The following is a 16,448-nucleotide window of genomic DNA, read 5'->3' as shown; positions in this document are numbered from 1 at the left end:
TTTTACAAATATAGGATACATAACTTACTACATTGAGATAAATAATTTATTATTATTATTATTATGGAACGTCGACTATCTTATGTGTTAAACTACTACGCTCTTCAATTTTAGTGAGTTATGTTGTCATACTATGGTCAGATTATGTTTTTTTAATCGGGCTCAAACTAGCTTCAGAGTTTGGCTTAGGCGTTCACGTGGGATAGCATATCGTCGGCCACCACTTAACAGTCATTGTGCCACTACGAGGGAAGACAACTCTTTGACATTACACACGATAGGACGAAAACCTGGGTGAGCTCGGGATTCAAACTGACAATCTCACAAGACTTAGCTCAAGTTTTTCATTGTCGTAGTCCACCTAGTGTGACACAAGTGGGGATTGGATTTGAGTCTCTACTAGACCACAAATGAAGGATAAATAATTGTGTGCAATTATTAATAATATATTTATTATTAATTAATCGTTTTGTATTTTACCATGTGAGACTGTGAGAGTTTTTAATAAAACCTACCATGTTTTAAATGAGTAGAAATAAATGAGATATCTATGTTTGAAGTTATGTGGAATGGAAGGCGGATGAACAGAATGAGAAGAAAGAAACTTTGGGTGGTATATTAGTGAGAGTACACAAGCGATGCGTGTAATGCAACTTTTTGATAGCGTAATTAGCACTTCACATTGCCATTTGATCACATCCACCTTTAAGTTTATAAAGCTTGGATTACGAAGCATAAATAATTATGGTGCATCATTCGCATTGCTAGGTTTCCAACATCAACATCAAGTTGGAACTTGGTTAACCAAGGTTTTAAAGACGTTTACCAACTTAGTTAAAACGAAAACGTCAAACGAGTTAAATGGTATTAAATACATTTAACATGATTTAACATGTGTTTTTTGGTCAACTATTTATCGAAGGTGTTACCTTAGTTGTAACTTGTAAGAATGCTAGAACAACCACAACTTGAAGAATTTTGTATAGAACATTAGTAAACACATATGTTTTTCGACAGCAACTTATAAAATTCGAGGAATTTATGGCTTAATGGTCTATTATGAAACTACTAGTACATTTTTGTCGGTGTTACCTTAAAATCAAATACTAAAAAACAAGCTTTGAACAAGATAAGATTAGATAATTATGTTGTTACAATTACAAGCATGAAACCCTATTTTTGTGTTATGTTTATAGGTGAAGGACTATTACATAAATGTTTTATATAAATGTTATTGAAAATGTTGTGAGAACCATTTATATTATAAAAACTAGCATAAGTGCCCATGCGTTGCGGCGGGGTCGTATTAAGGTGTTGTCGATGACGTGTTTGTTGGTATATCCGTAGGACCAATTGGATTAGTTGAACCAAAGTCAAGAACCGGATAAGTATATATATTTTTATATAAATTAATATTGATGAACCGTTAAATTGAATAATAACATAAACTTTGTTTAGAGTAAAACTAACTTAAGGCTGAGGGGTGTGGAGCGTGAGAAAGGGCGCAAGAGGACAGCCGCTCGCGCCCCGCCACACCACCGAGGCGCGAGAGGGGCGCGAGCGCGGAAAAAGAGGCAGGCGCGGATGGGCTAGCGGCTGAGAATGGCGTGAAGGTTTCTTGGGTTGCGTGAATAGAGCCGTTTGGGCTCGTTTTTTATTAAAAAAAAAAAAATTTTTTCATACAATTTTTCTCTATATAATAACCTATATCCAACACAAACCCACAACAGTAACATACAATCTTTTCTCTCTATTAAACCTATATCAAACCCAAACCAACACCAATATCACATACCAATATCACATACCATACCCAAAGCCCAAAATCACCCCATCTTCCAAACCTTTTTTTAAAAACATGGCTGGAAATTGGTACCCAAACCTAGATTCAGATTACAGTTACGACGATTTATGGTCGGCACCGGACCAAGCGATGTTTTATTCGGGGTCGCAACAACCATCCGGCTTTCAACCATCCAACATACAACCATCTCCTAACTTTGTAGTTCCGGAGACACAAGAACCAGAAGGTGAAGCTGCGGGACAAAGAAGACGCGTCCACCGGAAAAAACAAGTTGCAACGGACGGGTCGGGTTCGGCTTCGACTGGAAGGACGAAACGGAAAACCACTCCGTGGTCATCGGATGAGAAGGAAGCCCTGTGTCGGGCTTGGATAGTCATTTCTGAGGATCGGCGTTGCGGTAATTGTTTTAACGTTTTTAAAAATGATTTTTAATAAAAAAGTTAAATAAAAAAGTTAAATGACTTACAAATTTATTTATGCATTTTACAGCGGACTACCAAAAGAGCAAGGTCTTTTGGACAAAGGTTAGGGAGACGTTCTATTCGCTCGTTGGGAGTACAGAGCGGAACGCCGATATGATTTCGGGTCGGTGGACCGAAATCAGAAAATTTGTCGGCTTGTTTACTAATCTGTTCAACAGGAACGCCGGTCGTATGAGACCAAGTGGCAGTGATGATTTGGCGGTTTATAATTTCACTGTCGAAGAGTGGAAGCAGGAGTGCCTGCGGAGGTATGGGACGGTGAAGACGTGGGACGGTGTAAAGGTGTGGGAGAGGTTGAGAAGGTGTTCCAAGTGGGTTGAGCTGGTGGCGCCGGACCTTGATGCGGAAGTAGGGCCGAAACGGACTAAAACTAGTTCGTCTGGAGCGTATAGCACTTCCGCCGGGTCGGATTGCCGGGTTGGATTCGACCTAAACGTTGCGGGGGAGGAAACGTCTTCACCGCCGAGGAGGCGGCCATTGGGAAGGGACGCCAGGGGCAAAAAACCGGCTGAGGGGGAAGCCGTAAACATCAACGATCTTGTTGAATCCCTCAATAAATTCAACAAAACCATGGAGGTGGTCTCTAATGACAAAAAGGAAAAAAAAAGAATGAGAGATTTGGAATTCCTTACAAGAGACTTCAGTAACCTAAATCCGGTCGACCAAATGCTGATGGAAAAACAAAAGGAACGTATCCGGAAGAGGTTGATCGAAGAAGACCAAGCCGAAGAATAAGAATAATGTTTTTTTTAGTACTTTAATTTTTTTTTAGATATTAATGTGTTTTTTTAATTAATGTGTGTTTTTTTAAATAATTTATGAGTTTTTTTAATAATACGTTTTTTTAATACATTTATAAAAAAATAAAAAAAAAAACCGCTCGCGCCCCCTCTCGCGCCCCTCCACACCATGTCCCGGGGCGCGAGCACCACTACCAACACCCATCTTATCAAGTTTCTCTCTCTGCCACACGTCACAATATTATTGGCTGGCGCCCCCACTCGCGCCCCCTCTCGCGCCCCCCACACCCCTCAGCCTAAGTATTATCCTTGACTTCCTTGTTCATGAACTAACTTGATAACATTATGTACCATTGTTGGACGCATGGACGTCTTGCCCAAATATTTTTAGTTACATGAATTAATAATCAATTAACTATAATTTAACAAAATGACTAAGCATATTTAATATTTTGGTTCAATAGTTTTCAACCAAATGATAAACCAAAGAAAATTGTTTTCAAAAGCTTAAAAAGCAACAGAAAACCTGGACTTTTGTCATTCTCTCTTCTTTATTTTGAACAAGCGTGATATAAAACGGTTTATTTCCATTATGAATTTCAATGTTACTTGGTTTGATAACAACCATTTTCCTATCAATACCCGTAAATTATATATTAAGTCTAATGTATAGTCAAATTATATTAATTACTTTGCACGGTTAAAATGTATATTAACATTACACATTTTAGTTTAAAATGCCACTTAGAGTTTGAGAAGGTATTTAAGAAGTTAAATACAACAAAGAAAGACCCTCTGCTATTTTCATTGTTGTCCGATATTACCTATTAAATTATCTCAACTCATATAAATACAAAATTTAACAAAAACTTAAAAATAATTAAGCAACAAAGCGGCAAACATTGCATGAGGCAATTGTACCATAAAAAAAACAATTTGTTACATAATCCAGCCTGCCTTATGTGACATATTGTTGTAGAGATAATTTTCAACCAGCGTGCGAAAGGCGTCGTACACCTAATGGGTTTATGCTAATTCAAGTCATATTGGGTCCGCCAATTATGTTATAAACATCAACACCCTAAACTTCAATCTAGTATATGTTATTTAACTATTATCTCAGCTGAGCAGATTGAAAGATTAATGTGTGCAAAATTAAGGAAAGATCAAATCCACAGGAGGACCATCTCACTAGTTTCGTTGAAGCAAACACACAATAGACCATCCAAGTGTGCTAGTATTTCTGCACCCGTGAGGCCGTTTTGGAACGGGAATGAAATTATTGTCTCTGGACCATAAGTGTTGTGTTTCAGGTTCATCGAATAAGTTGAGTAGTTGAAATCATGTATTAAAATAGTTGTTTGCTTTGCTGCAATACGCGAACGAGAGTGGTGAGCGGCCTCAAACTCCGGTATTGATATCATGTCACGCCATTGCCTACACACAGACCTACATTTAACAACTTCGATGGCATCCAAGCGTATTAGTATGTGATGTCGAGAGGTAAGCAGGCCATATTCATGGGATGTAGTGGTGAAAAAAAGGAACATAGATGTTGGAGGAAAGTAAGGGTAATGATAACTTTTATAGTGTAGGAAATGTTGAAGTTCAATGCATGCATAAATAGGTGTTAATTGTTGACTTCATGGAGTGTGAGTTTCATAGATGTTGGAGGAAAGTAAGGGTAATAATAACTTATATATTGTAGGAAATGTTGAGGTTCAATGCATGCATAAATAGGTGTTAATTGGTGACTTCATGAAGTGTGAGTTTCATTTCATCAATATAAAATGATGAGTTATTTTATTTAATATGGCTTTAAGGGATGAACTTAAATACATAGGAAACTGAAAATTAAAAATGGTAAGCCCTCCATTAAGAGCAAATTAAAAATAAGTGTGAATTATGTATTATCTTATTATCCATTTATTTTAAATACTAAAAATATGTCACCTTTTGTAGCATATCCTTTGTTTGATCCATATGATCAGAAACTCGTGCTTGTTCGTTGTTACTTTTTACTTTTTTTTTTGAGAAAATATTTGAAGCCAATTTTTTAGTAATAAAACCCCTAAAATCTAGACATGTAAACAAATAAAATCCAACTTTAAAGAAAAAAAACTAAAATCGGACTATTAAAGAGCCCAAAGTTACAAGAAATAAAAAGAAACAAACCAAACTGCAGCAACAAACACAAACTACATCAACAACTGTCTGCAACGGAAAGTTAATAAAGCTGAACCGACTCCATTTCTCCCGGTCCAAGCCGGTAATGTGCTGGTTTGATTTTAATAGCTTGACAATTTGAAACTTGAAACTGACTTATAGATTGTTTGTTATTCTACCTATATTATTAAACTTATTTTTTAAAGTGCATATAATGTATAAAAATATTATGAGGTAATATAGTTAACAACATTTAATATTGTTAGTTTTTACCCTTTTTTTGGATAAAATCTTTGAAGCCAATTTTACAGTAATAAAACCCCTAAATTCTATATATGTAAACAAATAAAGGCCAACTTTAAAGGGGAAAAAAACCAAAATCGAACTATTAAAGAGTCCAAAGTTACAAGGAATAAAAAGAAATAAACACAAACTGCATCAACAAACACAAACTACATCAAGAATTGTCTGCGACGGAAAGTTAATAAAATTGAACCAACTCCATTTCTCCCACTCCAAGCCGGTAATGAGTAATGTGCTGGTTTGATTTTAATAGCTTGACGGAAATGAATCTAATTGTTGTTAGAATCAATTAAGCAGTGGGAACAATAATCAAATAGCACTATACAGCTTCAATGTCATTAATCACTTTAGACTCTCTATCTTCTAAAACTTCTAACAGTATTACATGCAATTAAATACGTTAATCATTAAACTATATTTGTTTAAACATTTGGGCATCTTATTATTACAACTTCAAATGATAAATAGTAGGTTATGTTCAAGGATGTGATATTTACATGCATGATGTTAGGGATGATATTTGTTAGTTTATTATTTCAGTTTAATAACTTAGAGCGGTAGTTCATATATTTGGATTGCTGCATGGCGTTCTTGAAGTTAATCGTTATGAATTTTGGTCTAAATTAATCAGACCGTATAATTTAGTTGTGTACAGGATGTGAAGTCTTCAAACTTTGCAGTTGGTTGGTTTAGGAATTCATCTTTCTTGCTTTTGCTATTTGATTTGTATATCACTGGTTTGCTTTTAGTTTTGTTCATTTTGGGATAAACAACTTTCGGTGACGTATAATGAGTAATAACAACCTAAATTGTGTATGAAAATAATTGCACTCATTTAATTCTTATCTTGGTATGGTTCCTTTTGATTTCCAATTTTCACGCAACTTCTTTCTAAACTCACATCTAAATGCTACCTTAATTATTTACACTTTTGTCGTAGGTCATGCATGGACATCAAGAGTGAGAAGTTTGGTTATGAGGAGTGGGACTATGTAGGGGGTGTTGGTGAATATGAAGTTGTCATTTTATGCATATATCAATATAGATATTAAGTTGTGAGTAAATGGAGTGTGGGTTTCATTTTTTTTTTGAATATGTATGTAGGAATATAAATTGATGAGTTATTGTAATTAATATGTGTTTAATAGTGGTTATAATTTCTTAGAATGAGGGTAAAGGTGTGCTTACTGTAGGGTTGAATGAGTGTGAAATGGATATATTCTTCATTAATTATGATTTAAGTATAGGTAATTCACATAGGGGGACTACCGGACTACTGGAGCAGTGGGTGGGACCTTGGTGAAGTGAAAATATTTCAACCGGAAAGCCCTTGAAAATAAAAAAACAAATCATGGAAATCAAAAGGATACTAAATATGAGTAAGTAACGAGAAACCAGTATTCACATGGTAATTTTTTTGTTTCATAAGAAAGAGACATGGTAGACTTTCAAATAAAGCAAATCTACATATCTTTCTTTATATCTTTTGTAATTTACTATGGTATAAAACTGCCAACTTTGCAAGTGGTGACAAATTAGGTACTACTTCACATGAGGTACAAAGTGGTTGGTGGTGGTGATTTACCGGTAAGTTGAGACGCCTCGTCGGCGTTAAGTAAGGTGGCGAAGCCATTAATGCTATGTTTATATAGCTATAAAGGAGGAAGAGGTTTGATGATTAATCAAGTGAGCAATGTAAACCATCAATCCTCGTGCAATTTATGAGTAATATATATTTAATACAACTTAAAATTTGGGAGGTTTTTAATTGTTATTGTTTAATTAGGTACTCACCAATGCATAATGTTAGGAGACCATGGGAGTAATCTAATGATCGCTCTCGTCAATATCCTCCCACCTTATTGTTGACAGCCGATGACGATGACAGGGTTGTGCACTTGCACGCCTTGAAATGTTTGGCGGTATGTATTTCACTTTCGTGTCTATATGGTTGTTGGGATAATACATAGGTAACCAACTTTGGTTAAAAAAAAACAAGCTACTATATATAAGCTAACAAAGTTAATAGAAACATAATGAAACATGGGAGTAAAGAATGTGGATAATCACTTAATAACATATTTAAACCATAGACTTTATTAATCTCAATATTGGTAACATGCTCACTAATGTTTCTTAAAAAAACCATTTATGGATTGTTTTCATACATATTGTATTATCCATCGATTTTACAAATTTCCAACACTACCAAAAGTGTTTTTACAAATTTCCAACACTACCAAAATTGTGCTTAGTTTAGTCCGAACTTTACACTATCATCTTTTTCCTTAGCCCAAATCGCCTCAACTTTTCCTTATTACATCCTTCGAACCTTGAGAAATAGTGTATAGAGGATATGATAAATGGAGAAAAGGGAGGTTGAGGGTATGATAAGTGGAGAAAAGAGTGGTTGTTATTCATTGGTATGTATGTATGTATGTTTATGTAATAGAAGCACAAGAATGCACTATATATAGGCTAACAAAGTTAATAGAAACATAATAACACATGGGAGTTAAGAATGTGGATAGTCACCATAATAATGATAATAATAATCTATAATAATAACACATGTAAACCATAACCTTTTGTTTTCTAAAGGATTGAAGAGTAATGTCTTAAAAATTGAAGTTTCATGATGTTGTACTAAGAGCTTTAGGAATTGATGGATCCATTGACAAATTACTTTTCTTGCCCTATTATGAAATATCGGTTTTGTCCTTCGCACACAATTATGAAAAGACGTTTGTGTCCATCACTCTTCCTTTATATATAATATAGAATAGATATAGATATAGATGAAGAAACTAATCCTATCTAGATAAAAATTTCATCTTAACACAAAAAATAAAATTTAAAACCTTATTAGTTATTACATATCTTTAAATTAATACTCCATCTTTATAGTCTTTATAGTCTAGGGATGGGCAAATTCGGGACCGGTACCGGTACCGATTTGGTACCGTCGGTACCAAATCGGTACTAACGTTTTGAGTTTCGGTACCGGTACCGGTACGGTACGGGACCGGTATTTCCCGAAATTTTACCTTAAATACCGGTACCGTCCCGGTCTCATACCGGTACTGGTACCGAACCGAATATTTCAGTACCGATACCGGTACCAAGAATCCGCGATTTTCGGGACCGGGATTTCGGGACCAGGACCGGTCGATACCGGTACGGTCCCGATCTCACCCCTATTACAGTCAGCCACTAAAATCTCCTTTTTGACATTGTACTTGAAAATGGCATTTGGAACACATGTCTCTTTTGCATATGGTTGTAGTTATGTCAACCGGGAAATAATTGGTCCACTTGAATCAAAAAGATGTGGCCTTGGTTGTCACCAATTTTGAATATGGGTTCAACATGGTGGAAGTAAATGGAACAATCATTTTCATTTATTAAGTGATAAATGCAAATTTCGTTGTTGATAATTGAAAAAAAAAAAAAAATCTTGCAAAAGGCCTTTTAAGTGGTTATTAATTGGCGGCTTTAAATTCAACATAATCACGAGTTCCATCTCGTCGACGGGTTGCTTAAATTCAATGAAAGTCGGTGTTGAGTGTTGACCTCCTTCTGGATTATTTTCTCTCTCTTTTTTTTTTAATTTAATTTTTTTTTCATAAAATTATTAGTTATAAAAAACTATTTTATGTATAAATTTCTTTTAAAAGAAGTTTATAAGTTTGTGTGTGATATTCCTATGAACGGTTTGTAGTGGTAGATATCGATTCACCATGTTATTGGTTTGGACCAGTGATAAACATTGTTGAGAAAATGTTCACAACTTTGTTAATAAAAGAATAGGTTGCATCGTCACCGTAAAGACTTCGAAGTCGAGCTACTAAATGCTACTCAAGTCCCGATACTAGATCCATGGTTTTTGTAACATTAACACCATCCGTGAGATAATGAAATTAAAAAAGCCATTTTAACGAAATTAAAAGATCAAATAAAATAAATATAATAATATGAAGCTTTTAGTGAAGATATGGAATGAAAAAAATCAATCAATCATACCCAGTGAAATCCCACCAATAGCATAGCTATAAGTTGGGTCTGGGGAGGGTGGGATGTAGGCACACCGTACCTCTATCCACATGGATAAAGAGGTGGCTTCCAGAGAGACCCTCAGCTCTAAAGTACATATGTATGAAGCAATGCAAAGAAAATCAGAATTCAACAGTAGTAGTAGTAGTAGTAGTAGTAGTAGTAATAATAATAATAACAATAATAATAATAATAATAATAATATTAATACTATTTATGTATAGAAAATATTATTATGGTGTGTGACTAAAATTAGGTAAATAAAAGCCCTAAGGTATTCCTTTCTTCCTAAAAATCCTTAACTTTAATTCTACTTCTTCAATAATTCCTATCCTCAACCATGTCCTCGGAGAGATTTAGGTCTATCAAATCATGCTTAATCCTCTCATCCCAAGTCAATTTAGGTCGTCCTCTACCCCTTCTCCCCTCTATTGTAATGTTTTCTATGAATCTAACAAGACTCGTCGTTTGTCTTCTTTTCACATGTCCAAACCATCTCAATCTCCACTCTCTTATCTTGTCTGCTATGTTCGCTATCCCTAATCTCTCCCGAAACACGACGTTTCTTATTCGGTCTAACCTTCTAAAATTGATATTTGTATTTGTAAAAGACAACATTTTAAGATGAAAAGTTGTATTTGTTTACTGTGAACACGCCATCAAGTGAATAATACATCTATTCTTCTAAATTGATATTCAAATGAGTAATTACACTTTAATCAAGTCAAGATATGAGATTTTTTTTTCCAAAAAATTTATCATTTGTATTTATATATTAATTAAAATAATTCAACTACAATAGAGAAATAGAGATGTGATTAAGCGTGCAACAAGCTGGCCGCATGTTATGTTTTTCACTCACAAGAAGGTGTAGTGTCCTTTTTTTTGATAAAAATAAATTTTATATTTTAGATGGTGGATGTAGACATAAGATATGTAGTACGAATGTATCTTTAACTATAAAAGTATTGGGATTTATCATTTATGTTCGAACAAGTTGTCGTCACAAGAATACCTTGGTGCAAGTGCCTAAACTTTCTAATTTATTTTCTCTACTTAGTTATAAGAGATTTTATATATGATGTTGTCTGAAGTAAAATTAAAACAAACAATCTAGATCTTTTATATATGTTTACATAATGGTAGGTTAAAATGATAATCTCTACATACATAGAAAATATTAGCATAATATTATTCATTAGCATTCATTAACGGGAGGTTAATATTTTATTGTCAGTTGAAACAATTTGATTAACTTTGATCACATTGTTCATTTGAAAAAGAACTATATGATTATTACTACTGCTGTTCAAAAACTTTTATCACTGATAATACAAGTTAGATCATAAAAGTAGTAATAAAAGTAGTAAAGAATTACACAAATAATCCTTATGAGTTATGATATATGTTAAATTTTCAATTTACGTGATACTGACTTTACTAAAGAAAACTTAATGTATCCATGTAGAGGCGCACAAAATACCCGGTTCCGAACCTGACCCAACCCGACCCGGTTGACCTGACCCAAAACCGGTTCTTATCTGTACCAGCCTACCAGGGACCCGCCGGAACCGAAACCAAAAATGTCCGGTCAAAACCTGACCTGCCCCTACCCGAAATTCAAAAAAAAACCCGGAAAACCCAGTCAAATACCCAACTAACCCCAGAACTGATTCCTACCCGACATGGTTTTGACTTTTGTTGACCACACCCGATTCATGAAAGCACCCGGTTTGTGCACCTCTATACCCATGGACAGAAATTCATGGATTTGTTAAATAAATAAAAAGAGTAGTATGATTTAAGACTTAAATAGCCAACAACATTTTATATTGTACAGTACTCTTGAATCAGTCATTTTTCCTCTAAAAATTTGAAAATGAGGCTACATTTAACTTAATTCAAACAATAAAATCCAAGAACCACAAAATGTAAACTAATTCCCTCTTTATTAAAAAAAACAAAATTATATAAACTAAAATGGTGTCACCTACAATTATTCATCATCATCAATTTCATTGAGCATTTCTTTGTAGCATTATGATTAGATCATTTTGGAAGTCCTTAAATCATTGACATCATTCGATTTCACTTCCCGATTCGGTTTCATCTGACCATCATCCGGCTTAGAAGGTGTATTACCATGAGGTGGAAGAACATGCTGCAAGAATCTGTTAATCATCTCGTAACTAGTAAAAGTAATCACGGCCGATGGCGTTGTTCTCAAAAGGTTGGTCCCACACCCTCGGTAGAAGCCCGTCACGCCTTCTTTTTGAAAAACTTTCTTCACGCAGTCAACAACACCCGCATACTGTTTTTCCGGGTTTCTCACGTGCCCCTGTTCTTGAAGCCTTGAACGAATAACCTGTTGCACCCACGTTCAAAAGTTAAGTTTAACCGAGATGTTGAAAATAAGGGTGTAAACGAGCCAAACCGCTTGTGAGCTACTCCAGATCGGCTTGCTAAAAGCTCGAACAGAGCCGAGCTCAAACAAGCTGCAGCCCGAGTCTAAAAACTAGCTCATTTACTAAATGAGCCCCGAACTCAAGCTTGAAAAACTTGAAACGAGCCTATTGATTATTTTTATTTTTTTTAATATATTAAATTTATATATTTACATGATAATCATTATCATATATAAATAATTATTCAAACAGGTAGACGACTAAATAATATATATTAGTTATTTATAAAAATTTTAATGATAGATATTCAGAAAAATAAACGTATATAAATAACTAGTTTGAGGCCCGTGTATTACACGAGTAGTTCTTGAAAATACAATATTTAACAAATAATTGGTATACAAGAAACAATAAACCCGTTAAACACTATTAATACAGTCGTTGTACAAAAGTTTTTAAAACAATTTTATAAGTAAAAGATAAGTATAAATATCAAATGCTTGAAAAACATGAAGTAAATATTAAATTAACAAATTTTGAATCATAAATTTTAAGAATGGTAAGTATTATTTTTGTATTATAAATTTGCTAAAAAGGGTGAGGTTTAATGTAAAAATGACAAGTGGCAAAACTTGTAACCTTTTATTAGAGAGTATAGATTTAATAAAACAATTAACAAATAAAGAAACCAAGCCGGAGCCGAGCTTGAGCTCCAGACATAAAGGTTGAAATGAGCCGAGCTCGAGCACTCGTATGTTAATCGAGCCGAGCATGGCTCGACTCATTTACACCCCAAGTTGAAAATGCAAAGCATACCTCGTGCGGGTAGGTTAGCAAGGAAGCAAGTATTTTGGACATTGAAGACGCGATTGCAAGCTTCCCGGGGCTTAAACCGTTAGTACTTGTATGATCTGGTAACTTGAAAGACACATGATCAGCAATTCAGCATTACTTAAAAGAACTCAACAAGAATAGATAACAATGTACAACTTCCAATGCATGATGTACAACTGTCAATAAGATAAAAGTACTACCCCTTTCTGCTAAGTAAAGCTTGATCTTTTCATAAGCCGGAAATTGAATAGCAACATGACTAATACCAGCAAGTGAAGGCAGCAGTCCACTGTAATGATGCAACCAAAATGGTCAAACCGGTCAACCGAGCCGAAAAAGAAGGTATCTTGAAAGAGTACAACTCATAAAGCATACCTGTACAACCCTCTATAGCCTTCTTCACGAACAATGCGCGCCAATGCTGAAGATATGCTTGTATATGGAACCACACCGACTCTCATCCCTTGTGTCTGAAAGTGAAAAAGATAATAAATTATTAATCTTTAGCAAATGCGTTCCAGCGTTAAATTTTTTACAAGAAATACTTACTTGAAGTCTTGTCTTTACAACCCACAATGGATTTGTGGTGATTGCAGTGGCGGCTCCCGCACCTGAAGCCGCCACCATGTTCGCCCCGAAAGTAAGATGTCCTTTACCGTCACCTGCAGATTTTATTAAAAGTAAGACGTAACAAAAAGTTAAAATGATATAGTTAGTTCCTTGTTTTTATTTAATACATTTTAGGCGCGCATTTAATACAAAACTAATTTAAGTAGAGTATCGCGAAACTTTGCATGAAACAAAAGAAAAACGAACCAAAATAACAGAAACAATATAAAACCGACAGTTTAATTTTGTATTTTTGTAAAAACCAAACTTTCGTTTAGGTTACGATTTGGCATGTCATTAAAATCGAAATAACCAAATCAAATTTTTTAATTTGAATATTAAGTAATTTATGAGAACTTACTAAACAATGTAACCCAAATATTTGAGTATAAATATACAATAGCCAGTTAGTCATTAGTTAATAAAAAGATTTAGGCCCGAATATTCGGTTTTGGGTCATTTTGTGTCCAAAACTGCCAATGCACACTTCTTAATTGTCAGATATAGTAGTGGCAGACAGAAAAAGAGGTGGTTATGCGATTATATAACCGTCTTTTGTACCTCAATTAAAGCAATAGCTACAAGTGTTTATAAGGTTATCACAGTTCTCTACTTAAAATCGGTTTGCACTAAACAGCCGACAAATATACAAGTAGTAACTAGTGACCAACCATGCGATTCGAGAAGCTCTTTAAGTTGCCCATAAACCGCAAAATAGACCTATATAAGCAAAATAATTATATAAAGATATGATGTAACTAACAAAATAGGAATACAAATTGTATAAAAGTAAATACTCACCGCCCAATTTGGAAGTAATGCTGCTAATGTTGGTGAAAGCCCCCGATATAATCCCCTCAATCCCTCATTTCTTATAATCTGTTGTAAGCTCGTGACAATCACACTACCTGATCAATGCAAATAATATAAACCTTAATTCATTTTTTTGCCAATAACGTATGCATCTTCTAGAAGCATATAAACGAGGCCGACAAAGTAACTTGTTTCCGTGTCCCAAACAAAATTCCAAATGTGTAGTGTCGGTGTGTGCACATTTAGTGTTTGAGGTAACATTTATTAAATATCAGACAACCATCAATAATGTGCAAAACAGTATGATGCAAACTACCAATGAATGTACTGATACAATAGATAAGTTAACAATGATCACAACACAAGTAATATGTTTAGCATGAATAAGTTGAACTCGCCTTTATTCCCGGAAACATTAGGCAAACCATAAACTTGCAATCGTGTCTTGATCACGTCTAACGGGCTCATGATTGTTGCAGCAATAGCACCTATACCAAGTAATATTTAGAATAATAATAATTAATAATAATAATAGTTATAATAATAATAATAAAAACAACGATACAAGCAAAACTAAGTTTTTCTCCCCTAAAGTTAATCCCTAATTACTAAAAGAAACAAGCCCATTATGTTATATTAATTCAAACAAGAGTCACTTCCACTATTATGCACAACAAAGATACACTGAAAAAGTTGAAAACTGTGACTATTCTTCACTTGATCTTCAATAAACTCTTCAAATTCAAAAATCAAAACACTTTTCGGTTGAAAATCAAAATAAATTATTGTAGCAGCAATAGCACCTATAACTAAATAAAATAATAATAATAATAATAATTATACAAGCAAAATTAACTTTTTATCCCCTAAAGTTAATCCCTAATTACTAAAAAAACAACCCCATTATGTAATATTAATTCAAGAAACAGTCACTTCCACTCTTATGTGATCATCTACACAAGATCTTCAAATTCAAAAACTCAAAACATTTTTAGGTTGAAAATCAAAATACAGGACTCTAGCAGCAATATCACCTATAGCAAGTAATATATAAAATAATAATAAATTAATAAAACAAGCAAAACTAACTTTTTCTCCATTAAGTAATATTAATTCACTTCCACTCTTATGTGATCATTCTGCACATGATTTTCAAACTCCAATATCAAAACCTACGATAATTTTATTTTCAGTAGGATCGGTTTTGCCATTCAAAAGGGGGTGGCGGCGCAGCTTGTTGCCCGCTTACCTGCCTCTTTATTGTAATTGGATCCTTTTATTTGAAATGAAAAATTAAAATAAAAAGATGAAATTTTATAAAATTGATTCAACAACACTGAAATTCAAGCTCTCAATTTTGTTATTAACAAAATAATAATAATAATAATAATAATAATAATAATAAACAAAAAATAAAATAAAATTAGGGCTCAAACAATGGAGCACAAATTGAAAGAAACTATACCTGCAGAAGCACCTGAAACGGCGTCGTACATGATATCCTTACCATTCCTTGGCTCTCCAACCGTCATAATAATAATAATACTCAGCAAATTTCAAATCTTCAATTAGGGTTTTGTTTTCAAATTGAATTGAATTGAATTGAACAATAATCTCAAACCAATCGGTATTTATAGACCTCTGATTCCTGTATACGAGTACGAATTGAAGCGTGTTTGACACTTTTGGTTGAAGAAGTACGCGAATTAACGACTGTTTCCGGGTCGGGTCGGGTCGGGTCAAGATTGGTTTCAGTTTCGTTGGATCTGAAATTGGGGGTTTTGTGGACTATTAATTCGTCTGATTGCTGCAGAATTGAAGAAATTGTTTGCCTGTTTTGGGAATTGGGGGTTATTTATTATTATTATTATTATTATTAACCCTAATTATGATACCAAAATGGGTAGATCTATATTGTGTGGAGCTTTCATGGGGAAAAAGAATCTTTAATGTTACATGAACTTACTTTATGTGTAGAATCTTGTTAAGTTAATGTTACTGGAAAACAAACATGGATTACATGTGAATATTTTGTTACATGAATCTAGTAGCTTACAACTTACAAAGGCAAAAGAAATGTTTTATTAATGTTGTATGATGTGTATGGATGAATATATGCTTTTTTAAATGATAGTTTTGTGATATATGTTACGTGTGTTTTTGTTTTAAGTGAGACGTGAGGCGTTAATTATTTGGTTGAATAGATGAAATAGGCGTGTGTGTCCTGTGACTATCGATT

General features: G+C 34.1%; 1 protein-coding gene across 1 annotated transcript; it reads right to left on the bottom strand.

Moving 5' to 3' along the window:
• Positions 1–11,502: 11,502 nt before the first annotated feature.
• LOC143631084 (nicotinamide adenine dinucleotide transporter 1, chloroplastic-like) lies at positions 11,503–16,078 on the bottom strand. The gene is made up of 9 exons (XM_077099934.1): positions 15,675–16,078; positions 14,604–14,697; positions 14,198–14,300; positions 14,068–14,116; positions 13,337–13,449; positions 13,163–13,257; positions 12,988–13,076; positions 12,770–12,864; positions 11,503–11,913 (listed from the first exon to the last, which is right to left on the bottom strand). The coding sequence occupies exons 1-9, from the start codon at positions 15,739–15,741 to the stop codon at positions 11,593–11,595; spliced, it is 1,026 nt and encodes a 341-aa protein (XP_076956049.1). The 5' UTR covers positions 15,742–16,078; the 3' UTR covers positions 11,503–11,592.
• Positions 16,079–16,448: the final 370 nt, after the last annotated feature.

This window comes from Bidens hawaiensis, unplaced genomic scaffold (genome assembly GCF_021521415.1).
Source record: "Bidens hawaiensis isolate Kalapana, Puna unplaced genomic scaffold, B.hawaiensis_p1.1 tig00005935_1, whole genome shotgun sequence".
Lineage (NCBI taxonomy): Eukaryota > Viridiplantae > Streptophyta > Magnoliopsida > Asterales > Asteraceae > Bidens > Bidens hawaiensis.
This window is presented reverse-complemented; position numbering and strand designations above follow the sequence as displayed.

Bases quoted from the DNA above. Each gene is read 5' to 3' on its own strand.
- LOC143631084 (XM_077099934.1), bottom strand. From the start codon at position 15,741: ATGACGGTTGGAGAGCCAAGGAATGGTAAGGATATCATGTACGACGCC. The intron at 14,698-15,674 runs GTATAGTTTCTT...TACTTGGTATAG, and splicing joins CGTTTCAGGTGCTTCTGCAG to GTGCTATTGCTGCAACAATC. The intron at 14,117-14,197 runs GTGAGTATTTAC...TTGCTTATATAG, and splicing joins CATTACTTCCAAATTGGGCG to GTCTATTTTGCGGTTTATGG.